Raw genomic sequence first — 26,531 nt, forward strand, 5'->3', positions numbered from 1 at the left:
TGAACTACCGATTTCCACCATACTTGGAAGTCCAGTCCACCCTGCCGTGGACAGGCTGTACAGTGGGAGCTCTGGTCAGGAGATTCCCAGAGGTTTTCCCCAGAGCTGAGCAGCTGCTACCCTTCATCTGATTCCCATCTGTCCTCTTCCAGCCCTTGTAATCTGAAGGAACATGCCAGTTAGTTAGTTTGTCTATCTCCAATATATACAGTACCTATATAGCCAGGTATCTGTCTTCATTAACAGCCTTTTTATATTTAATGCAATAGAAAACAATGGAGGATGGATTTTTTTTGCTAAAATATTAAAAATGATTAAAGTAAGGACCATAAAATAACACACAAAAAACTTAACAGCAACTATGAGAAAATGACAATACCTTCATTGGTTCCACTCAAAGATGAGTTGGATACGGGTTTGGGCTTTGCAACTTTTGGTTTGTCTTTTTTATTATCAGGAGAAGAAGAAAGATTGACTAAAAGAGTGAAGAAAGAGGGGAAAGTAGTACCAGTGAATGAAAACTTGGATGGAAATACTGCAAGTGAGAAAGTGGAAACTTGAATACAGAAAAGGAGGCATAATGGTCGAGTACAGGACAAACATGCAGCAAGCAGTTATGCTTAGATTACACACACAGTATTGATTTAAGAATAAGATTCGAGCAGCAATGCAACCTTTTGAACCAGATAGGAGGGAAATAGTATTGTTTTTTTTTATCTCAGTGCAGCATGAATTTTAAAAGTTATCAGCTAAAAGTATCACCAATCAACTTGTTGGCTGTACATAGATGAAATATGTCCTTACTTGTGTGCTGCCCAGCCAAAGGAGGAAGTTGGATTCTCTGCCCCACAGAGCCCACCTCTTTCTTTTGGAATGAAGGGATGTAACCACAAGAGAGGTTGTACTTGGTGCTTACAAAGTTCCCTATAAGAGACGAAAGACATAGTTCATGGGTCTGTATTTTCTGTGTATTTTGGGGGCCTCCGATATGTACAACGTTGAAAACACAAACATACAAATGAAGAAAAATAAAATAAACACATCTAATGGATGTTCTCTCGCACACTGATAATTATTTGTGTGACTGAAGTAGCTACTGCATATGCAACAACTACAAAGGACCCAAACGGATGAATGAGCCCAAATGATTTAAGTCATTCAACTTTTTAAGTGACACCAGCAGTTACAGATGGTTATCAGTATAATTAGTCAAAAGCCACATTGTTCCCATATGAAGTTGTTGTGCTTGTAGTGCAAGAGTTAATATAGTGCAGAGGTCTTAGTTCTCAGGTTAAACTGCATATTTATACCCTTTTCTCCTGCAGAGCCTTAAGCAGGTGGCTTCTTTCACATGTTAACTTGCTGGCTGAATACCTGAAGCTCACTGCGTCAGCTGCTATGCTGGTTGATATTTTCTCTCATTTTCCCCTCAATCTATTCTACTAAATACAGCTATAATATTTGTACACAAAATAGCTTTAGCAGTGCTTGTAACTTACAATAAAGGGGTTGGATATCTAAATTTATACCATTGCTTCTAACTGTAAAATACAGCAAAACAGTTAACATAAAGAAATTTAAATTAAATTTCTTTGGAGAGATGAATTTTCTCCAGTATCCTTTCTTTAACAACAGTTTTCTCTGGTGGGCTATCGACAGACTTGGAAGCATTCTCTTCTCTTAGAGCTAAAAAGTAGGATTGGAGGAGATATGCATGCAATCAGAGAAAAAGAAGAAGTAAGAAAAATAGAAATTGACAAGATAACAGAAGACAACAAATATCATGAACATGTTAGCGCTGATGAGGTTGCATCTTGGCTTAAGATTTCTTAATTAATTAAATATTATATTCATGAGTAATATGTGAGTTGAATCAAAACAAAGTGTGTGTGTGTGTGTGTGTGTGTGTGTGCGTGTGTGTGTGTGTAAATTGTGGGGGGCGGGACAAATGAGCAGGGGGTGCAGTTGAGAGCCATTTAAACATTTGATCTTCTACTGACAGTCTTAATCTCATGAATAAGCAATGAGGAGGGACAGACAATATGAAAGAAAGAGACAGAAGAAGAAAATGAAGGAGGGAGCACAGTGGGGACCCATATTGTGTGTCTGTCTACATGACAAATGATTATTAGAAGTGTCCCATCTCTAAATTCGCAGACACTTAGGCTCACTCCTAACACTGCTTTGTCCATGTCCCTGTAAATACTGACCAGGAGACATTAGCTGCATCATTATCATTTAGAGATTTGTGTCACAAAGACAGTCTCATATTATGTAACAGTAGATGACACTGACAGTTGCCAGGTTTCCACTGCATGGCAAAATGAGACGAGTCACAGTGTAGTCATTATTTGTAACACTGAAGAACTAGGTTTATTGTCTGATTTTGTTGTCAAACATAATGTGTTAGTTTAGTTATAGATTCTCAAAAAGACAGTTACTTTTACTGGAAGAGTTACAAAGTTATGATTTTTTTTTTTTTTTACCATGTTTGCGAAATCTGGAAACCCAAGCCCACTCCACTGCACACTCCATCAAACCTCTTAACACCTTTATATTAGACATCAGTGGTCCTTGCCTGTGTTGTTTCTGTTGACAGATAATCCTCCTCCAATAGGACCAAGTGGTTTGTTTACAGTGTTTGATGAGTTCTCCCACAGATCCTGCAGCGTCATACCACTGAACTCCCTATCTCCCGAGGAAGTCTGATTTTTGCTGATCAACCCTTAAAGCAACAGAAATTATGGGATTAAAAAATCAAGGGTACAAATACTAAAACCGCCTTGCTGTGCTTGATGAAAATAACAGATCGGGTGTCTGCAGGTGAATGCAATAATGCTCCATTGTTTTTTTTGACTTGATATGAGAATGATGACCTTATTACCTCCGCCAAGTAGGTTACATTTTTGCCTGTGTCTGTTTGTTGGTTTATCTGTTTGTCAGCAGGATTACACAATAAGTACTGAACCAATTTGCACCACGGTGGAGTGATGGGGCATGGGCCAGGGAAGAACCCATTAAATTTTTTTGCAGATCCGGTGAAGGGGGCAGATCCAGGAATCTTTTTTTAATCACTTTCCTTAGCATTGTCAGATAGGGCATTATTTGACATATTCATCAATATTTGGCCTTTGCGGAGGTATGTACTCTACTGAGTGCCATTGTAGTTTGTTAGATGAATTGAGTGGGATCAGTCACTGTAATCCATGAATTAGAAATCACTGAGTTGAGTCTCAAAATAGCAATAAGGCCAATCATCACACAATTAGAGGGCATCTGAGAGAAAGAATGGCTAGGGAGCCATACAAAAAAAATTGTTTAGTGTTCTCTAATGACCGTAATCCAACTGTACACATTGCACAAAAAATTATGACTTTTTAATCAATATATGTGATTTACATGATTTACACCTACACTTTTACAATCATGATTTTTTTTTTCTATATTTGCATTTGCGGGATATATTTCAGTTTCTGAGGTTTTCTTGGGATAGTAACCCCCCACTTAGGACTATTTCACGCAGGAAATTTGTTACAGAATCTATTTTTCAAAAGACAATTAGATCTACCAGCAGCCATGCTTGACAATACACCAAATACATTTCCTTGGTGACACATAACCTAAGACGGTTACAAAATTGCTTGTATAAGTTATGGTGACCTCTTTGCTACGATGAAGATGACTTGGTTGGCTGTTAGTCAGTCTTACCAGGCAAGTACCGTGACTGGGTGAAATAGTGCTGCCGAGCAGCAGATCCTGGAAGACTGTAGTCAATTTGGCCCATCTTAACATTGTTGGGTAGCTTTGTAACTGTGCTGAAGGAAAACAGAGGTGTCTGCTCCTTGGGCCTGAAAACAGAAACCAAACACTTAAAGAGATACCGCACACTTAAACATGTTTTTTGAGCTATAAACTAAATGATATGACTGTACTGTGATGAAACACATCACATGCTGGTGTTGATATTGACATTTCTTATTAAAGATATAAAAATCGGCATTTCATGGCTCGAAAATGGCTCAATATACCATCTACTGCTTTAAATCACCCTGAACTTTGCAAAGCAAATGCTGACACAGAGTCAGCTGTTGGGGACTTATTTACATTGAGAATATTTATATTAGTAGTAGTCTGTGAAACCACGCTCATTTTTAAATATATATTGATCAAGACTCATCATTCACAGGAGTTTACGCTATTTTTTGCTATCCCTCTACTTAGTATTTTTCAATTTCGGCGCAGTGGTTCAGACTTGTGCTTCTGATGGTTATAGAAGCACCACCGGACTGCATTCTTTCCCTTTAGACCCTCATATGGCTCGGCAATGGTTGCAAATGGCAGCAGGTCCCTCGATAGCAACACACTGCTATGTACATTTGCAATCAGCATTTTTCAAGAGAGTGCTTCTAATTACATGCTCGGCTCCAAGAGCTTTGGGCATTACTGGGGCTGGAGCAAACAGCTCAAACTGATATGGCTTGGGACCACCATGGCCCACTTTTTAAGCATTTTTTAAAATTATGGAGTGGGTGGAGTTAGGCTCAGAGCTGGGGGTGAAGTTACACTTTAAAGGTCTGTCCCTAAAAAGCACCTTATGTTTTTAGAGAAGTGCATCACATTAAGTCTTGAATGTGAGTCCTAGTCTTACTGGTTTTATGGGTTTATACATTTATTAAATAATTTAGATTTATTGGGTCAAAAAATATCGCATGTACATATAAAATTCTATGAACTATATGACAATGATAAAATGCTTCACAACTCAGATAACCTACTACCATCTTAAATAATGCATGATGTATGAGACTACTAAATCTAACATACATTTTTTGTATTCTGCGATGCAATTAAAACCTGAGCGTTGATGCTTAAATTTTGTCAAATTGCCAATCCAGTTCTGTCAAGACATTACGGCACTAACTGTGAGTGGTGTTCCTTAGGGATCCTTTCCTCCTCTGCATTACCCAGGCTAGGTTTCTTGGAGTTGGAGGCGGCGGTTTCTGACAGGTCAGATTCCTCCCTGCTCTCTGACGTCTTGGCCACTGTCTGGCCCCAGCGACAACGACTGCTCTTCAGCACCCCCATCACTCCACCACCAACACTGTTCTCACTGCCCAGCGATGCTGCTTTCTGCAGAAGACGACAATACAATAAGTCTCTATGCACACTGTCCAATTGGATTGACAAAATCTCTGTTACTTACTTAACTTCAACTCTCTGCTACAACTCTTACTCCTTTAGAACAGGATAAATCTACACTGCAAAGTCAGGTGCCAGAAGGACTCTATGTATTATTATTCTTGCATACCCTTGAAAGGATAACCTACAGTATGTATCTGCATAATCTTAGGTCCTTTTATTCTTCAATTTAATATTAAATACAACAAAGGTTCTGATTTGCACAGAAACACTCACTGCATGGGTGACACCTCCTGTTTTACTCTCAGCTTGGGGCAGGGGGATTTGCTGAAGAGGCTGATGATGATGCTGCTGCTGATTTCTGAAGGAGGGTGTGGAAGCTTTGGACTCAGAGGAAGACGGCTGGGGATTAGTCGTGGACTCCGAGGCCTGTTTCTGGGCCAGTGGCCTGGCTTGGACTTTCTTGACCTCTTGGCTTTGAGGACGAGGCCCCAATACTTGGCCTACCTGGAAGTATGGGTAACGCAGGGCCTAGCCAGAGAGAGAAAGGAATACAGATTGCTATTCTGTTATTCTGAGAGCACTGTTTTCAAACTGTTTTGTACTCCATAACACTTATGTCAAGGACTTAAACCCTGTATATACAAACAACATGAATCAGACCATTTTGTAACTTGCATGCGAAAAACCTGCAGGGAGGTTTAATGCAAATGCCATCCTGATAAATGTAGACATCAAACAAATATAATAACTTGACAGCAGTAGCAGGGGCACGTTATAATGATTGATATGCAGTGTAAACTTTATTCAATTCAAGCAATTATATGTTTGCTGTCTAAGTTTACCATGAAGCAAAAGTGTTTTGATAGAAAAGGCTAAAATTAGATGTGCATCCTACACCTGGGAGCTTTGTAAGCAGAAAATGGAAAAGCATGGTCACTCCCACTGGAAAGGTGTGTCCTACTCAAGGCCCAAAGTGTACTGTCTCACTGGATTGTAAATTATGTCTAACTATGTAATCATCACAAATAATTTTATTCCCAACAAATGGCATGGACAGACATAACAAATAAAGTCTTAACTGTTATATCCAGACTTTGACGCTCAGTTTTGCCTACCTGTACGGCAGTGGGTCTTTTTTGGGGGTCCCACTGCAGCAGGTCCTTCATCAAGGCAATAGCTTCTTTGCTGGCATTTGGGATTAGGGTCTTTAGGTGGGTCGGCACACATTGGGGGAAGCGAAAGTTCATAGCAGAAGCTAGTTGGTAGCCCTCTAGCCAATCCATCTAATGGAGGAGAAAATCAGATGATTACATATTATTATATTCATTTATTAGACTGAAATAGATGGATATTTTATTTTGCTAATGTTTATATTTTAGTATCACAGCATTGAAAATGTTTTCATGTTTCTTAGGTTTTAAATGCACATGTATCATTTGCATGGTAACATAATCATATGGGACCATAAGCGAGCATTGTCTCAGTAAAAGCAAGTAACTTATTCTACACTGTTTTTTAACCCATTGTAGAACATGTCAATCAAATGAAAAAATATGGTGGGTGGTGTCAAAGTTCAAGTACCATATTGCAGGATTCGATATCTTTGTGTTACTGTGCCTGTGACAGTACATGACAAATGCCTACTCCATGTAAATCACATACAATAATGCAGAAGACACCCAACACCACCTGAACACATCTGTTCAGCACCAACAACCAATTTGATGGAAGAGGCTCTGTTGCAATTATGAAATACATCATAAAAAATGTATAACCCTACATCATACTTTTATTGTACAAAAGTAAACCCAGAAACTCAGAACTCATGCACTCATGACCAGTGTAAAGTACAAATCAGTGGCACTGAATGCCAGCCCTTGTGGTTGAAGTTGCACACTCAGTTATTGACCATATCATACCAAAAATGGGCTCTAAAGGATTTCTGCCTATCAGTCAGAGTTAATAGTGATGGATATGGAGAAAGCCTTTGAAATCAAGTGGCATCATGTGCTTTACACCACAGAGAGAGGAACACTGCTTCTTGCCTATTTTTGCACTTTTTCTTTTTATAGGATTAACATATTTACTCTAAATATATTTCTTCCTATCATTGAGAATTTTAATTAATATCAGTCCCTGATAAGGTTAGGGTATTAGTGATCAAAAACCTAAACTAAGGTCAAGAAATTCCACTTCTCTCCATGTAGTTTCTTCTTACTCTTTTGACAGTGCCCAGGACTTGGCAGATCTTAAAGATCTCATCCACTTCACTGTTCCCAGGGAAAAGAGGTCTGAGTGTGTAAAGTTCTGCCATAATACAGCCCACAGCCCACAGGTCAATAGGAGAGCTGTAGGAAGATGACCTGAGCAGGACCTCTGGAGCTCGATACCTTGAAAGAGAAAATACAATACAGTACTTAAATAAACAACCTAAAAACTCAAACTGTATGGCCCAATGAGAAAAGCATAAAAGCACACCACAGTGTGAATTTTACAAGGATAAAGCTCTCTTGCTTGCTCTGTAATTGTTGCATAGGCATTCTTTTTGATTTTAGATGGCTAATGGGGCCTAGAAGCTACTCTCACCATCTGGTTGATACGTAGTCTGTGTAAGGAGGTTTGGAGCGGATCTCTCTGGCCAGTCCAAAATCTCCTATTTTAACCAGTTCCGGACCCATGCACAACAGATTCTCTGGCTTCATGTCTCGATGAAAAAAACCTGTACAACAGTTATATCAAGCTTTTAGCCACCTTTTAATGGACTGAACTCAAATTGCAAGCATATCCTACTCTTAAGTAGTATTTTAATTGCAGTGCAAATGCTGTCTAAAATTCAAATAACAGCAAAAAAACAAAGAAAAAAAACTTAGGAGCCTGTGAATGGGTTTATATTTGCCTTTCCTTGGAAAAGCAACAGGTTTGAAGGCCGGTATATTCACAGCGTAAGTATTTCACAACAACATTTTCATTATTTACAGTAACCAGGGCCACATTGGTTCTCTAACCTTAACCCAGCTATTTTATTTGCCAAACCTTGATTGTACAGTACTTTAGCAGTCATAAATTAACAGTGAAGTGAACTGTAGATATACAATAGTTACCAAAGTGTCATATGATCCAAATTCCATTCATGAGGAGACCTCGGAGTTCAACAGCTTGTATCATGCAGACAACATGAAATAATATTTCTCCCATAATTTTATTAAGTAAAATGTAAGTAAATGTCTCTTGATTAATCAAGTATGCCTCAATGAGCTACAATATTTGATGTCATAAACATAAAAAATATATATTTTTGCCTAATACATTAACATACCTTGTGCCCATACACAATACAACAAGCATATTTACATGTAATATATTATTGGTGGTCTATCTGAGGATCACACTGAATTTTTACAATATCAGACACCACCCAAGATAAAAGTCAAACTACTTTTTGAACAAGTAAAGATTCACAGAGTAAAGCCTCTTACCATGCTTATGTACAAATGCCAACCCAGATAGCACTTGAAACATGATGTTCCTAATTTCATTCTCTGAGAACATCTTATTCTCTCTAATGGCAGACCAAAGAGATAGAAAAAGAAAGGAAATAGGGATAAAAGATGAATTAAAGAAAAGCAGTTAAAAGGAAGAAAAAAATGCATGCACTTCTACTAAATGTGTGGAAGTATGTATGGAACATGCCAAATGGTTGTGAATATGTGTTTGCTTGTACTTAAAGATGCAAAAGTTTGTATGAATAAGTTTCTGTAAGATTTAGAAAACTTGCAACCCTATATATGAGGTATCCACACCATTAATTATAAAAATGCAGATCTAAGAGTTAGATAGGGCAAATATGGAGGGTTCACAAACTACAAGATTCTGATCAATTAATCATCAATTTGATGATTCAGGACTATGGATAATATATTCCACATGTCACTATTTTATAGTTTTCTCATTACTTTGACACTTTATAGCTGTTCAATGAATCTTGCAGTATGAAACCACTGCATTTGCATAAAGACAACACGGCACACCTACCATGTTTGTGAATAAATGACAGGCCTTGTAATATAAAGCTTATGTTCCTTATCCCTGATTCAGGGAACCTTTTTTTTTTCTGTAAACATAAAATGGATAGAATTCTCATGAACTTGCTAGTTTAAGCATCATTACATAAACAGCATTCGGTTTGTCTTTGTACACATACCCTAACTGGTAAAATATGCTGAAAAACAAAGATATACATGAAAAAAATACACTTAACCATTAAAAAAAAAAAAGCTGTGAAACATCAGTGGCTACCCTGACTTGTCTGCTTTTTGCTCTTCATAGACATTAAACCCAGGTGTGTACATGTGCAGTGTACAGCTGGGGTTTCCAAACTAGCAAAAACATCACGGCCTCCCCAGAGAAGGTATTAGTCTGGTGGCAGCAGTGCAAGTGCAAATTTTGGAGAGCATGGTGTCATTACAGAAATATGAAATATTCCAATAGAAAGCATTGGATTCTATCAGATCATTCAAATTACGTCAAAAACCCTATCAAACACATCAGGCCTGTGATCCAATGGGAAAGCTCCTGACCAATGTTGACATTTGGAAACTATGTGGTAATGATATAAAAGTAGACCACTGACTTGTGCCACATGTCAAAAAATTTTGAAGATATTTTGCTTCTTACCTGTCTTTCATGAGCTGGTAGAGGTTCTCCTTCATGTACTCAAAGACAAAGTAGAGTTGATCATTCTCTCTGATGACCTCCTTCAGTTTCACCACATTCGCATGGTTCAGCTTCTTTAGTGACTGGTGTGACACACCATTGAAAAGGGTAAGAAAGATCGTGCTCAAATAATGTAATTACAGGTTTATGTACGTTTAATAACAAGTTTATAATAGCGACATCACACAAATCTGTTCTAAAATGGCATGTTTACAACTACGAATCAGAAATTGCCAAACAATTCAGAGTATGGTAGTAACTGATGTGGAAGTTATGTAGAACCTTCAAATGGTAAAAGGCACATTCTAAGATGTACAGCAAAGAGACTGCTGAATTTTACCAATGTTTGCAACATTAATTACCCTTCTTGATCCTTCTTTTCAGTGTGTTACATTTACAGCATGGCTTACATAGTCAGATTGCAATATTCTAAAGGCTATACAGAAAGGAAGCTTTGTTGATCTGTTGGAAGAGTTTTTTTTTGCATTATTGCCTAAATCACACAGCAACATTTTCACTTCATGGCCCTCAATGTTGCAAATTACTGGGAGTGCTGCTCCTATAAGCTGTTCCATAACCTACTCGAAGTATCACCGTCCTTACCTTCACTTCTCTTAGGTTCATACATTCTTCCCATGAATAAAACTTCCTCTTCATCCTATGAAAGAAGACAGCCATTAAAGGAAAAGACACATTATATGCGTATATGCTAAAAGAACTAGAAGACATCATGATAGCATATAAATTATCATATATAAATCAAACCTAATATACAGAAGTGTTACTATCTTTCCGAAATTCTTTTGTGTCTGCATCAATAATTCAGCCCTTTTGAGGTGTCTCTAACCTCAGTTTTATTGCAGTTTGCGTTGCTATGTACATTAAAACCACACACCAGCTGATATACGGGGCACCTTTATGATAGCTTATCTGCCCTTTTCAGCATTACCTTTCCCTCCCTCCGGAATTATGTAAGAGTTACAGAATGCGTAGATATCTTTTTCTACTCTCTGGGCATCTGCCAGTTTTGGTCGTTCCTTCCACAGTGTCAGCAACTTGACACACGCCCTTACTTTCACTCCGTTTCATCATCACCACATGTATTGTCTTGCATTGTAAATAAATATTCAACCAGAGGACATATCTCTGTGGTTTCTCATCTATTATTGAACCCTGCTGCCATGCTGCCTAAAGAGAGGCATGAAAGCTAGTTTGTTTGCATTTGTGATGACAGGAAACCTGAAGTCCTTAGTCCTAAACATCCCTTTGAATTTCTTTTAGTATGATTATGAATCATATGATATTGAAGTATAATTCATTAAATAAGTTCTTGTTTTTGAATATTTAGTACATCTTCCTTATAAAACTGTTTAGTCCGGCAGTAAATATTAAAGAGACATCAGTTTAAAAGGTTGCAAGAAAAGCGGACCAATATTTAACATTTAAAATACATTTGGATTCATATTGCAGAATGACTTCTCTTTATGTATATATGGAAACTTAAATAAAGACATAATATACTCTCTTTAGGAGACTTTGCAGATATTTTCAAATTAAAATATCACATTTTTTCCCATTTAATTTCTCGCTATCAAATATCGTGATGACATTTTAGGGATGATTATTGATGCCTTTAAAAGTAAAGCTTTCTAAAGTAGGGGTACACAATATGGACTTTGAGAAAATGAGTATCAAGCTTCTTCTTTCCACAGAACAATCAATAGGTTCACTGAATTGTATCACTTCATTATAATGTAAAGCATCCTTTAAAACTAGAGAAAGGCACTTAAACACTTAAACTATATCACAATATTAAAATAACCAAACTCTCAAACTTTAAATATTCTGAGACTACTCTATTAATATTATATTAATGTATTGTCAGACTCTAACAAGGAGAAACAATATTTAAATGTAAAAGTTAAAAAAAATATTTTTTTTAAATTATCATCATCCTCACCTCTTGATAGCCACCAGTTCTCCAGACTCGTTGCTTCTCCCCATTAGCACACTGCCATAGGTACCATCACCCAGCCTATTCAGCGTGATGTAGCGATTCATCATCTCTAAAGATGGTTTCATCAGCCTTTTAACTTTCCTTATCTGTGACACAAGTTGTGGAAACACACTTCTGATTCATTCATCATGTTCTTTCCCAGGAGGAAGGATTTTCATTTGACCAATCTGTCACAATTCTTACCTATTCTTTAAGTTCAAAACTCATTGATCTATTGTTAGAAAGGTTGGATCCTGGTGATGTAGTTCAGCCAACAGTCGACATTGTGTCTTTGCAGGACTTCAGTGACAGGAAAAAAACAAACATCATCAGTAACAGACACAATCATTTCAATTACAAATAATCACATTAAAAGTACCAGGTATCTTACCAGGTGTCTTACCCCTTAAAATCCCTGAAAAACAGGGTTTTTAAGGGATCTGAGAACAAAGAAAAGCTTGGACCGCTTCTTGTTTTTTGCTTTATGAGGAGGAGTTGGTGTGTCACACTAGTAGGAGGTTCCAACATGACTACCCAAAGGACATGACATAGGCAGCCCTAGGAAGATTAGGCCAACAGGAATATAAATAGGACATTACATCACTGTCATACTTAGTGACATCCACTACCTTCCCCAAGCACCTGCCTAGCAAGAGGATTTGATTGACGCTACCCACCACACTGATCACAGTGTTAGGTTGTATATGCAGCCAAATACTTTTTAAAATGTACGCAAGCAAAAACAAGCAAATAAGCAGACAGATATCCTCAATGCAACAGGTTGTCTTACTTAAGTGGCAATGACATATTACAGTACATTTTCCTCCAGGAAAAACTGCATTGCTGCCCACTGTTCTTTCTTATGTTGCCACATGCTGCCCTGAACGTTTTCGTTACTTTCATGCAATTGGATCATATCAATATCCATATGCATTCTCACAGTGACCTCATCCATAATACCTTATAGACAATATGGTAGACTGAGTACCCACTCTGAAAACGTAATTCAGAGTGGTGCAGTTTTCAAATATGGTGCTGTATGCATTCCATGCTTATATCACATGCAAAATTTCATAGGTAAAATCAATGCAATAACTGTATCCCAATTTATTCCACAAAAACAATAGTCGCTTTGGCCATTTTAAGTATCCTCCAGGCCTCATTAATAATGGGTTGATTGTGAGTTGTCCACTATTAAAGAACCTTTCCTGGTGATGTGGCTCAGGAGGTGGAGGTAGAGGTCGGCGGTTCAGTCCCCGGCTCTTCCAGTCTGCATGTTGAAGTGTCCTTGGGCAAGATACTGAACCCCAAATTGCCTCCGATGTATCAGTGGTGTGAGAATGAGTGTGTGTATAGAAAAAGCTGTATGAATGAGTGTGTGAATGGGTTAATGTTGCTTTGAATGAAAGCACTTTGAGTGGTCAATACGACTAGAAAAGCGCTATGTAAGTGCAGTTCATTTACCATTTACAAAAGTGAGACTGTGACAAAAACATTGCTAGAAAACTCTTCCTATCTTCATCAATTCACATAAAGTTGTCTCAAATTTCTCTTAGGGCTAGTTACGCAGCTATCTTGAAGTGTGCGACTGCAAGGCTTGACTTTAAAGCAACATGTATACTCTGACATAATAAGGGTGAGTTGATGTCAAGGAAAACCAGGTATTTTTTTAATAAACAAAGGTCAACGGATATATTGGTTTCAAGTAATAATGAATTGCATACCAAAATTTTTAGCGATATAAGCCTAATGATTTTGACCATTAGGACATACGGATTTGAATTCCATCTGTGAGCTATTTTCATGAAACTTCAGTAAAGGCTGGTAGAACCTCTGCTTGAGCACTGACCTGCCATATTTATATTAAAGGAAATACAGTTGCAGGTACGTTTTCTAAACAAAACCCTCCTTGATATCCAAATCTGCTGATTGCTGGTCTGTACTCAGCTTTCACATATGCCAATCTGTTGTGGAGGGATTTAAAGGGAATTAAGATGTGGCCAGCCCACATGATATTAGGAAGCTATTCAAGGTTAATATATTGAAAACACACATGGATGCTAACCTGACAGTGGAAAAGAAACAGTTACATTCGGTCAGGTGAAACGTGATTACTTTATAAAATAAATGTGCTCTTTACTTTCCATAACTAACTTTACCGGCATAGCCTACACATTCCACTTAACCACAGTTACCTTTAAAACATTAACATTAGTCTTACACTTTGTATTTTGATGGAGAATATACAATACTGTAAAATATGCAGTGTTTTTTTTAATCAGACAAGGGAAAAAAAATGTTGACATTTGTTGTTGACATGTCAGCTTTGACAGTTCAGTTCCTCAACCATTTTGTACTGTTCCTTCGTTTTGCCCTTTTTCTTTTTTCTCTCAGTTTTAAACTCACCATTTCGGGGTGTGATTCTTTGCCTTGGCCTTTGTCATGGACTGCTGATAGCACCAAGTTTGTACAGTTAAAATTCACGTAGTGTTTAATCCTGGCTTTTACGATAAGGTGCGTGTATGTGCGCGTGAATGCTCCCTAAGGTAACGCCCACACAAACGCTAATCTTGTTTAAGGCGCAAAATGACAAGCGGCGCGTGCGTGCGGGGGCAAGGCTTTGTGGGACTTGTTGCCCTTGGGATCGGTGATTGGTACTGCTGAAGTTTAAAAATTCTCATTCAAAAAGTTGAGGTTTAAATTTTAATTAGTATGAAATTTGGATTGATATTAATATTTCATGTAGCAATTTTGTGCAGTTCCTAAAATATTTTGAGTCCTACAACTCCAAATAGATTGACAAACTGATTCAGAATCTTTTTATATATAGTCTACGTTCAGTCAACAAAGTGAGGTGCGTAAGTGTATTTTTGGATAAACCTTAAGATATTTATCAGCAAGTTTCAGAACCAAAGTGACAAAGATGAATAGTTTTCAAGGCATGTGTTGCTAATTTTCCTGAGCATTCACAACACGAATGTTTAGGAAAACTGAAATAGTGGCTGAGTTTGAACTCATCACATTACCACTTCTGGACACAGTGGTAGTTAAAGTGCTGTACCAATAGATGGAGCTGTAGTGTTGTGGTTGTTCTTAACGGCCAATGAACGGCTGTGAACACACAAACACATCTCAAGTAGTTTAAAAATGTTAACAAACAGATTTTGATTTACCGCTGATGCAGAGTCACTGAGTCATGTCATGTCCAGTCGATGATCGTTATGAAGTGTTAAATAGTTTATGGGCATACACCCTTAAGACCTATTCCACGTTTGGGACCGTCTCATGCACTGCCTGCGGTCCTGGAACCTCCTAGGGAAGAGATTAACGATTAACCAGAGGTACATTAGCAAAACCCAACAGTTGGACTTCATATCTAGTGTCTTTTCTCCTGTTGAAATAAAAATATTGTTTGAAAACACGTAAAATAAAGAATAAATATCACCTTTTTGTGGCCTGTCCGAGTATGTTTTCATGTGCAGTAGCTTCTTCGCCTTGATCCGTGGCACCAAACACCAATGGGGCTCATTAATGCTCTCTACTGCCGGAGGCCCGCCGGCACCGCATTTGTAGTGGGCGTTTTATACCGAACGACCACAAGAGGCACCACATGAGCTCATTTCACACTGGAAAACAAACGTCGACAAGCAACACAAAAGTGGGATTTATGCTTTATAAAACGTGTTTTCAAACGGTATTTTCTGCTTTGAAAGAGAAAGGACTTTAAGGATGAGGAATAACAGGCTAGTTCTGCTTATATATGTCCGGTTTATCGCCCCATACCCGTTATAGAGCTGCGCACAGCCACTCCCCGGCTCTTCCCCCGTGAGGTTTCGGGACCGGGACTGTCCCTCACGCAGTGGACTAGACAGTCCCGAAAGTGATACCTATGTAACATGGTTTGCTGACTCTGGATCATTAGAAGTTCCAGCCAAGACCACCTTTCCCATCTGTCTCTTTTCTGTGTTTGCATGTGAATGTTTTTTGTGTGTCCGGGGGGTCTTCGAACACAAGGCAGGTTAAGCCAAAAAGCAAGGGAAGGGGATAACAAGTGAGATTTCACTCTTAAGAGGATTACCGCGGTAGTTAGCCACCCGCCGGTCCTGACAACGGATGCCCGGTTTGCCGATTGGAACACAGTGCACCGCTCCGCCATGCTATAACCTAGCGGAAACCGGTCGAAGAAAAGGGTCACACTCGAACTGACGCCATTTGAAAGAAGTTTACCAGTGGTAGATGTAGAAAATTATTTAAACTTATTGTAACAATCCAAGATGACCTATGGTAATTTTTACCAGACGGGAGTGCACAGGAGTCTCTCACCAGAAGTGCGTCTGCACTGGAGAGCTGTTTCCAGGGGGCGTTTGTTGACAGGCCGTATCTGACATGAAGACAAGACCTGCGGGGATCGGTAGTGTCAATGCTGACTGGATGGGTTCGCTTCCCTCCAAGCTTAGTGCCATGCCCCTGAAACACCTTGCCGTGCCAGGTGAGCCTGTCATGCTTAGAGATGTCTCTTCTGCATATTCTTCTGTCTGGGTAGTCTAAATTTTGAAGGACAGCAAAACAAAACATTGGTTGGTAGGTCCTCACTTTTGGCCACACATTCTAAGGGCTTCTAGGGTTCAGGTTACAATTAGGGTTAGGTTAAGGTTAGGGTAAGAGTTGTTGTTAGCCATTTAGTTGTGATGGTTAAGGTTAGGGTAAGGGGCCGAGGAATGCATTATGTGTCCTCACAAAGATACATACAAACGTTTGTGTGGTTGTCATTCACAGTTTCTGCCATACAGGTTTAGCCTTTTTTTAGTTCAACTGTATGTTGCCACGAGGTTATAATTTTCGTCCACATCTGTTTGTCTGTTAATTTGTCAGTAGGATTACGCAAAAAGTACTGAATTGATTTGCACCGAACTTGGTGGAGGGATGGGGCACGGGCCAGTGAAGAACCCATTCAATTTTGGGGCATATCTTGTTAATTTACTATAAATTTAATTTTTTTGTCCCTGAAGTCTTCTTTATGCTGTTTGATATTGGACTCGGTGGAGGTCTGCGCTCTCTTAGTGCCATTCTAGTCTTACATCATTTTCTTTCTTGCATATCCTCTCTTGCTCTCCTATGTTCTCTCATACTTCACATTCATTGGTTTTCAGTTTCCCAAAACTTCTGTAAATACATCCTTGTCATTTAATCATCTAACATCCCCTATAGTTTCCTTTTCCTATTTTTATTTTCCATCACCATCATCATCTTTTTTCTAGGGTCCCATGATTCTTTCACCTTCTGGGTGGATGTGCATGCTCCTGTGGGCCCCGATCAGAAGGCTTATGTCAAATACCTGGCCACCGTTTTCAGCATCTTAGCCAAGAAAGTCATGGTGAAATGGTCCATGACACAGGTGAAAGTCTCAAATTAGTAATATGCACAAAACCAGCAGCTTGCAGATATTTATAAAATGGCATATTACAGTTGTAATGTATAATGTGATGTGATCTGTATTCCAAGAACTTGACTTTTAAGGAGCAGCTGGATGCAGGAATTCGCTACTTTGATCTCAGGGTCTCATCCAAACCAGGTGAGCCAGGATATGAGATTTACTTCATCCATGGCCTCTTTGGACACAAGGTGAGCAGAAGATATACAGTTTACAGACATACCATGACAGTCTCCCTTTTCTTTTTTTTATTGTTTTATAACTTACTGTTATACAGTATTTCTCTTTTAAAACTGTCACAGTCTAGTATTATCCGTCAATGCTGAATGATTTTGTCTTTATAGATCAAGTGAGTCTATCCCTGAAATGATCGAGCTTCAAATATTTCAGCTACTCTGAAGGATTCTTTTTTTGTTTGTTTGTTTGTTTTGGGTTTTTATTTTTTCCTATCATGAACAGTAAATGTTTTGTTCTAGTACTGTTCTGTTTCCAGTTGATGTCATTAGTAGTGGGGTGGAGATGGCCTTGAACGGGGATCAAAGGTTGCATATTTAGCATTTTGCTACAAAAAGTGGGTCATGAGATGGACATGTGGCTGTGAAATATAAGATAAAAATATATAATGGCTTGGTGGATACTAGGGACAACAACTTAATGCACTATAACAGTTTGTAATTATTAAGCCAGTAGAACTGAAATTTTACTTGTTTTCCATTATCCTTCATTTTATAATGCAATGTAATGGTGATTTGTATTCCAGTACATAGCATACAGTGAATTTAAGGGAAGCCTTTGGGGCTCTATAATTATGACCAAAACTATAAGCATTAGCCTTTTTTAATTAGTATTTGACCATTAGTATTTGATCAACAAACCTTTAGGTCTGATATTACAAATGACCCTCAACTATTGCTCTGTTCTCCCCCAAAGGTGAGGGATGGTCTGTTAGAAATCAACTCCTTCCTAGGCAGACACAGGAAGGAGGTGAGAAACACAATAATAAAAACACTGATACATAAGTATGACAATGGATAGAGAGTTTTGGACTATTAACTGATTGAAGTTAATGTTTGATTGATTTAGGTAGTGTTTCTGGACTTCAATCATTACTATGCAATGGACGCAGAGCATCATGTGTACCTCATCAACATGCTCCAGGAAGTGTTTGGCAGCAAGCTTTGTAACAACAGTGTAGTGGAGAGCATTACTCTGGACTATCTGTGGGAGAAGAAATATCAGGTGAGATCTGGATGCATCAATGAAAGTGAATGTACAACATTACTTAGAAACCCTCCAGATACATTTTAAAACAAATATTTTTCTCAACCAGAATTGAAAGTAGATTAATTATATCATAGAAAACTATTCCCCTCTGAATTTGCAGGTCTTAGTATAGGATATAGTTCAAAGATCATCATCTGCATCCAAGGACTGAGGGGTGTTCTCTGTTGACTGCTTGCATGCACATCAGCATGCATGAGTTGCTGTTTGAAAATATATTCTGAATATGATAATATGCATATACGAGTTAAAGCAGCATGCAGGTGTTTATTGGACGGCCCACTTAACCTCTGTGGTCAGGTAATCCATGCAGCCTGTAACGCTCCAGGGCAGGAATTATTGGTGTGCGTCATCCTATCAGCACGTGCTCCACCATCCAACCCACCGTCTTTCCTTCATCGTATTCAGCATTTATCAATTCCTCACATTCCCTTTTTATTTGTCTTTGTCTCTTTTTGGCTTTCTTCACTTCTCACTCTTTCTTCCACTTACCTCTCTCTCTTTTTCTGCCTTTCTTTTACATTTTTTATCATTCCTATATTTTATGACTCTTTCACACATGGTCTTAATTTTATTTCTCCATCTTTTTCTTTTTATGTATATATACATACATACATATGGAGATGGGAGGCTTAGCAAGCAACCATGTACACACACGTCTTTGCCTGCATGTGTATGCAGTCTGCTTCCTGTTTTAGGTGCAGACAGTGTTACATTATGTGTGTATTGTCCTATTTGTCTGTTTCATTCAGATACCCTACTGTCAATTATAACTCTGTTCCCATAACCCTAATCAGTGACTGGCTAAATTGGCAAAGAAGAAAGAGAAAAGGAGCAGAGCAGACAGAGAATAGCAACAGAGTAGAGAGAGTAGAATATGAGAGATTTGCACAATTACCAGCTGCAGAGGGCAGCCTTCCTCCTTGTTCTGTTTGTCACTGAAAAAGACACTGTGACCCTATCTGTTCTCATATTGTCTCACTGCTAAATCACTGTGGCAAAGAGCGGTCTGATCAAATTGTTTTTTATGATTTTAATTAGAACTGTTGCACATTCTGTGTTGGGATATTCCAGCACTGATGCTGACAAGGTTTACTATTGAGTGCATATACTGTATAAGAAAAGTCTGTTTCCAGTTATACAATAGTGTGAACCTGGGTAGGTATCACCAGGTTATGGATAATCATACAGTGAGATTAGTGTTAAGGTTACAAATATGGACATATTTGGGCTACACTGTAGGTAGATGCAATAAATTGATAAATTAAAATATTTTTCATCACCTGATTTTCATGACGAAAGTGCTACCTATGGGCCTATGGTAATTTTTAAAGTAATCTGGGGGTAATTTATGTTATGTATTGAAAAGTTAAGCACTGTCTGTGCTGTCTTTCAGGCTTCAGGTTTATATTCAGTGTCTTGCATTTTCTGCTCTCCTCAGGTAATGGTGTTCTACCATCATCCCTCAGCTCAGGGCATCCCTGTCATGTGGCCTGGCACCAAGATCCCTGCTCCCTGGGCAAACACCACTGAACCCAGCAAGCTCATACAGGTCAGAAAACGAAAGTGAGACCCTTGTTGTGTTTAAAGCCTTACCAGCATGAGGTCCCCACACACTTTTTAAAAATTTTCTTCAGGGGAAAGTCAATCCGAATATCTATGACTTACCCACCTTGTGGATTCAAGCTGATGGGAGACAAATTAAAGTAAAAACCTGAATAAACGAGTGAAGAAACATAGCAAATGCAGATGCCTCAACAGAGGGCACAAGGGGTCACTGAAAGGTTATGAATATGAAAATGACTTGAATCATATGCTATGGCCTTTCCAGTCACCTGATCTCAACCCAACTGAATACCTATGGGAAATTTTTGACAGACATGTTAGACAGTGCTCTCCACCACCATCATCAAAACACCAAATGAGGGAATATCTTGTGGACTAATGGTGTTGCAACCCTCCAGTAGAGTTCCAGACACTTGTAGAATCAATGCCAAGCTGCACTGAAGCTGTTCAGGCAGCACGTGGTGGCCCAAAACCTTACTTAGACACTTTATGTTAGTTTTTCCCTTAATTTCTTCACCCGTCTGTAGCAATTAATAAATTTTGGGCATAATTTTAATACTTTGGTTAATAGTGAATATACTTTATTTAATACGAGCATGAATCACTCTAACTGTGACTACTCTCCGTAGTTGCATTAAACCTACAGTTACTAATGCCCCATCTATATTCATGATCAGGATGAATGTGTGCCTCTCTCTGCATCTTCTCATTCCTCTTTCCGTTTTCTTCTCCAACTTGTCATCATTCTCAGCTACCCTGTCTTCTTACTCTACTAATCTTAACAGCACACCTCCTTGAAATTCTTTGGTTCACTATTTAGAGAACGTTTTTCTTCCTCTGATACATGTACAGTACAATATACATAAGTATTTGGTACAGAAGTATTTGGACAGTGACACAATTTTTGTAATTTTGGCTCTGTACACCATCACAATGGATTTGAAATTAAGTCATCAAGAGGTGATTGAAGTATAGACTTTCAGCTTTAATTCAAGGAATTTAACAAAAATATCTCATTAACAATTTAGGAATTGCAGCCATTTTTATACATAGTTCATCACTTCCACGGCTCAATAGTAATTGGACAAACCAACATAATTATAAGGATTATTTTTAATACTTGGATGAAAATCCTTTGACAAATTATGTGATATGCTTTGGATCATGAACCATTCCTTTACTTCTCCATACTCTTCTCTTCCCATCATTCTTGTACAAGTTAATATTGGTTTCATCTGTCCAAAGAATCTTGTTCCAGAACTGGGCAGGCTTCTTTAAAGGTTTTCTGGCAAAGTCCACTCTGGTCTTTCTGTTCTTGAGTGTTAATGGTGGTTTGCACCATGTGGTAAACCCTCTGTATTTAGATTCATGAAGGCATCTTTTGATTGTAGACTTTGACAATGATACACCTACCTCCTCAAACATGTTCTTGACCTGGCTAGATGTTGTGAAGTGGTTTTTTTCACCAAAGAATTCTGTGATCATCCACTTTAGCTGTCTTCCATGGTCTTCCAGGCCTTTTGGTGTTGTCAAGTTCACCAGCGCATACCTTCTTTTCAAGAATGTACCAAATTGTTGATATGGCCACGCCTGAAGTCTGTGCTATCTGTGTGATAGGTTTGTTTGTTTTTTTCACCCTAATGATAGCCTGCTTCATTTGCATTAACACCACTTTGGTGTTATTAAGAGTTCCCATGAACAGCCACCAAATACAAATTCAACACTTGGAATCAACTCCTGTCGGTTTATCTGCTTAATCTGTCATGATATATCAAGAGAAAAGGGCACACCTGGCCATGAAGCTGACTGACGGTCAGTTGTCCAATTATTTTTGAGCCTATGAAAAAGAGATGGACTATTTATAAAAATGGCTGTAATTCCATGTTAATGCAATATTTTTGTTAAACCCCTTGAATTAAAACTGAAGGTCATTTTTATGGCTTAATTTCAAATTCATTTTGATGGTGTACAGAGGCAAAATTACAAACATTGTGTCATTGTCCAAATACTTATGTACCTAACTGTACTTACATAATCTATTTATCATAAATTCTCCCATTAAAGTGCTATCTAGATGAGATTTTCACTATTTAACATGCTCCTGTCTAGTTCCTGGAAACTACACTGAAGGAAAGAGCCAAACAGGGTTCCTTCCACGTGACTCAGGCTATCCTCACGCCCAGGGTCAACACCGTGGCCAAGGGCCTGGTCTGGGGGCTTCGAAACTACCTGGTGGAGAGGTCGGTGACTAAGTTTGGGTGCGGTTATGAGGGTGTGACTGAGTGAGGTGTGGTCCTTTGAAACACTTAATTTAGGAGTCAAGACCAAGTTTGTGTATATGCTCATGCATCTGTTGGCTCCCAAGCAGAGTAGATTCTGGGGGAAGTGTAGTTTGTTGCCCTGTCAATATGTGTTTCCACTTACTTTAACCTGAACTTAACCTCTACATTAATCCTAACCAATCATGTTTTATGATGCTAAACCTGACTCCAACCTTGCCCTAACCCTAACCAGTTATCTCTGCTTATTCCTAAGCATTGGAATTTAACGTTTACCATCTCAGAATCTTGTCCTCTTCTCTACTGCTCAGTTCCATTTATTTACCGTAATCTGTGGTCAGTATGGGGAAGTACAGCAAATGTTGCAAATGCCTGCAACAAAGAGGTTTGCCATTTTTACACATGCCCTTGAAAAAGGGAAAGGAAAACACAGTATCATGGCAGGATAGAACTATATAGTTGGTAAAGACAACAGTCAAAATGTGAAAAAATGTTATATATTTATACCCTGTCCTCTACATGGATGTACAGCAGTATTTTAGCAACACCAGTGTGGATGAATCTGTTTCATTTACTTATAGCAGATTGACTACCATTTAAAAAAAGAAAACACTCTCTAGGCATGCATTCTTATGTATAGCATCTCTATTACAATATTCTGTCACTTCACTGCTTTATTTTTCTGGGAATCATCTATAATCCTCTATATCCATTTCCAAACCATAGAGGATCAAACAGTAACACATTTCATCTTTCAGATAAGGGATCTTATTTCCTAAGCAAGGACTGAGTTATTTGCACAAACTTTTTCAGTCATCTAGCTCATAGAGCCTAAGATTTAAGTGGAAATGACGGTGGAAATCCTGACTTTAGTACATACCCACCATGCCCTCAAATCTGAGAGAAACAGCCACTGATGCTGGGGTATAAAACTCCTGAACGGATGCTCTGGCGAGACAGGAGATGGTCTAATTTTACACTTCTTAGGAAATGGGATTGTTTATCACTGCTGGATAAACATTCTGACTTCCCAGTTTTGTTCTGCTGGCTGCTCAAATATAGCAGAGAATTCAAGGGTGTTACAAGTGATAAAGTTACGGATTCATGGTGTGTGTGCCTCTGTGTGTGTGTGTGTGTGTGTGTGTGTGTATGTGAATGCTAAGAACCAACACAGAAGATGGGTAGGAGACTTGATTTGGAGACAGTAGTGGCACAGTACTCTCTCACTGACAGACAGACACAAAAATCACTCCCTTTAACTTTTTACATCCCTGTAACTTTTTTTCCCACTTTGTAATCCATCAAGGTATTTCAACAGCTTTTCATGATATAGATAGGCATTCAGCCAAGGAACAACTGATTTGGCGATGTTCAGGATTATGGATTTCTACTATTCAATTACTTTTTTGTAGCTATAACTATGAAACCAACAGAGACAGAAACTTGTAACTAGATATTTTGGATATGTTTGCAGGGTCAGGAAATTAAAATTCAGGTGACAAGATTTTGGGTGCAATAGAAATTGGTGGAATTGTTTGCATTCTAGTACAGCTTGTCCCATTCCCACACTGACCACCTATTCCGTATTTTCTGTTCTTCCTCTTTTTCTAAATCCGTCAAATCAGGCATTATCTAACCAAATCTAATCTCCATCTCTCATTTTTCTGGCTCTAGAAATCTGCCTACCATCATGTCCTGGGTTGAGGCTCAGAGGCCGGGGGTTGACGGGGTCAACATCATCACCTCTGACTTTGTGGAGCTCACTGACTTTGGTAACATTGTCATCAAACTCAATAATCTGCTGTTGTATGAACAGCACTGCCAACCAAGATGACATGTTTGCACAACAGAACTGATGTGTGCTGACCCACAGTGTGTTAGAGGTTGGATCTTGGATGGCTGGAGTCATGGGAATTAGTTTCTAAAATTATCCTGTGAAGTTAGTTTTAATAATAATGTATTATATTACGTCAGTGACTCAAATAAGAATTTTTATCATCAGCTAGCAAATAGCAAATTAAACTTCAGCATTAAGATACACAGGTGTCCTGTATGACCCAGAGACCTCTAAAACTTTTTAATGACATTAAGCCTTTAAACCTTCCAGGAGCTCATTAACAATTTTTTTGTGTTTTGAACGTCATAGTTTTGGTTGCAGCCTACTTTCTCTTCCACAATATCATGCACAAAGTCCAAAAGAGGGCGAGAACCCAGAGCTTAGGTCAGAGAAGACCAGGTATGCCCATCTTTATAAGGCCAAGCAAATCCTGTCATACCACAGCTCTGGATTCATTTGTGGATTTCTTTTCAATTTTGGGGGGAACATTGGGAACATCCCATTGCCTCTATGACATGGCACTGTCACACAGGTCACAGGTTAAATTCTCAGCTAACTGTAACCTGAACAATGATCATACGACTCAGGGATTTAACTTTAACTTTTCAGTATCTCAGATGCTTAAGAGGGGGTTTTAGTCATCACATTTTTTTCAAAGTATTGATATCAATATTAAAACAGTTGTTTTTGCATCCCATTGCTGATCACATTAATTAATTTTTCAATTGTGGAAAGCCAGGTTCACATATTAAAACGCTATATGTAGGTATATTAGGTGTCAATGTCATAGGAATTTGTGTATACATTAGGTATTTGGATGGTGGGACTGTGACAAATATTCAGTTTACAAACTCCTAATTATATCCACAATTAACATGTTTGAAGAGTTTATGAAGGAAAACACCTGACATGATGGTAATTTAATTTTTCGGCATTGTATTTCAAACACACTAAATGTAAACACTTTGCCAAAGAGCTAAATTTGGGTTTTTAACTGTGCACATGGTGTTTTTCCAATACTTAAGTGAGCATGAAACAAAAGTGGAGGTTGCAGTTTTCCTTGGTATTTTTGTTTCTATGTTAAGCAAAGTCACGCATTGTGAAAGAGGAGCCCACTGTGCCAACACTGTCTTAACACTTAACGTTTGACTATATAGTTTAACTGGCAAAACAAACACTGGCACCTTTTATACATTTAACAGAGTTGCATAAATTACAGAATTAAAGAGGGAAAGCCAAATATATGTGGAACTTATACCACAATTCTCATAGAACATGTGCATCCATACATACAATGTACACAGCTATAAATGTTAATATTTATAGTACTTTTGCTCAGTATTTTTTGACTTCCATTGTTTAACAAGACATGCAGAAATAGAAATAGTCTCTAGTTAATGATATGTGGGGGAAATGCATAGAAGAGCCACAGTATATGGTCATGTCCAGCAAATGTCAAGTCTGCAGCAGGCTCCATAAAACAGACCATGTATACATCATGTAGAAAGAGCAATGAAAAAAACTGCCAATGTATTATAGTCTGGAATGTTATGTGTGTGTATATTGATGTGTATCTGTGTCAGTGTACATTACTGTGTTTGTGTGTGTTCTTGTGGGCCCAGTGATTACTATGCATGACTATGCGTGACAGTCAACCTGCACTCCTTTGGTCAGAGTAGGGAAAGAGTGGAGGAGAGAGAAAGCAGTAGAAGGGGAAAGTAACTTACAAAGTAGAGGCATAATTGAGCAGAGAGAAGAGAAAGAGTGAAAGAAATGAAACAAAGAAAAATGACAGATCTTGGTTCTCTAGTCTATAAGAGACGACTAGAAAGTGAAAAGGGAAGAATTCCATTAAGAATGATCTTAAGTTCAGGCAGACTCATAGAGAGTGGAGCAATATCTGAACAGCTGCCTTTTCCTTAAGGAGCACTATCATCTAACACCGAAATAAGATGTTTTTTTCTTCAGTTCAACTCTGCCCTTCTTTATTTCACTCCCTGACTCACTTGAATGAAATTGCTGGTTCTGTCCAGGTCACATTGTTGACACAGTTGTGTGTGATCACCAAGCACTGCAAAGCAAGCACACACACAAACACACACAGACACTTTAATTATGCAGTAATTACACATACCTTAGCAGGCAAGTGAGAGAGCTGAGATAAGCAGCGCTGACTCATGAAGATCATTCCCCTCTCTCTCTCTCGCTCTCTCTCCCTCTCCCTCCCTCTTTCCCTCCCTCTTTCTCCATGCTTCCCAAGTTTCAAAGGAGGGGAGGACAACTCAA

General features: G+C 38.5%; 2 protein-coding genes across 5 annotated transcripts in view; one reads left to right on the forward strand and one right to left on the reverse strand.

Moving 5' to 3' along the window:
- mak (male germ cell-associated kinase) overlaps nucleotides 1-16,221 on the reverse strand; it is a 16,829-nt gene extending 608 nt beyond the window's left edge. Inside the window, exons 1-17 of one of the 4 annotated variants that reach the window (XM_040126316.1) lie at nucleotides 16,175-16,221; nucleotides 15,297-15,477; nucleotides 15,025-15,163; nucleotides 12,056-12,151; nucleotides 11,816-11,958; nucleotides 10,459-10,513; nucleotides 9,817-9,938; nucleotides 8,619-8,701; nucleotides 7,729-7,846; nucleotides 7,361-7,532; nucleotides 6,258-6,425; nucleotides 5,416-5,670; nucleotides 4,922-5,130; nucleotides 3,709-3,848; nucleotides 2,579-2,725; nucleotides 805-924; nucleotides 1-162 (exon numbers count right to left, since the gene is read on the reverse strand). The exon at nucleotides 1-162 is cut by the window's left edge and continues 608 nt beyond it. In XM_040126316.1, coding sequence (XP_039982250.1) covers nucleotides 5-162; nucleotides 805-924; nucleotides 2,579-2,725; nucleotides 3,709-3,848; nucleotides 4,922-5,130; nucleotides 5,416-5,670; nucleotides 6,258-6,425; nucleotides 7,361-7,532; nucleotides 7,729-7,846; nucleotides 8,619-8,701; nucleotides 9,817-9,938; nucleotides 10,459-10,513; nucleotides 11,816-11,937 — 1,869 coding nt within the window. In that variant the 5' untranslated portion in view covers nucleotides 11,938-11,958; nucleotides 12,056-12,151; nucleotides 15,025-15,163; nucleotides 15,297-15,477; nucleotides 16,175-16,221 and the 3' untranslated portion in view covers nucleotides 1-4. Of the gene's footprint in view, nucleotides 163-804; nucleotides 925-2,578; nucleotides 2,726-3,708; nucleotides 3,849-4,921; nucleotides 5,131-5,415; nucleotides 5,671-6,257; nucleotides 6,426-7,360; nucleotides 7,533-7,728; nucleotides 7,862-8,618; nucleotides 8,702-9,174; nucleotides 9,323-9,816; nucleotides 9,939-10,458; nucleotides 10,514-11,815; nucleotides 11,959-12,055; nucleotides 12,152-14,257; nucleotides 14,361-15,024; nucleotides 15,164-15,296; nucleotides 15,478-16,174 lie in introns of those variants that run through there. The other 3 variants (XM_040126314.1, XM_040126315.1, XM_040126317.1) reach the window with 3 other exon arrangements.
- Nucleotides 16,207-26,531, forward strand: plcxd2 (phosphatidylinositol-specific phospholipase C, X domain containing 2). The gene is made up of 8 exons (XM_040126323.1): nucleotides 16,207-16,340; nucleotides 17,110-17,246; nucleotides 17,354-17,473; nucleotides 18,213-18,266; nucleotides 18,366-18,521; nucleotides 20,005-20,115; nucleotides 22,239-22,369; nucleotides 24,083-26,531. Exons 1-8 carry the CDS (start codon nucleotides 16,238-16,240, stop codon nucleotides 24,240-24,242), a joined length of 972 nt encoding a protein of 323 aa, XP_039982257.1. The 5' UTR covers nucleotides 16,207-16,237; the 3' UTR covers nucleotides 24,243-26,531.

Source organism: Xiphias gladius, chromosome 5, assembly GCF_016859285.1.
Source record: "Xiphias gladius isolate SHS-SW01 ecotype Sanya breed wild chromosome 5, ASM1685928v1, whole genome shotgun sequence".
NCBI lineage: Eukaryota > Metazoa > Chordata > Actinopteri > Istiophoriformes > Xiphiidae > Xiphias > Xiphias gladius.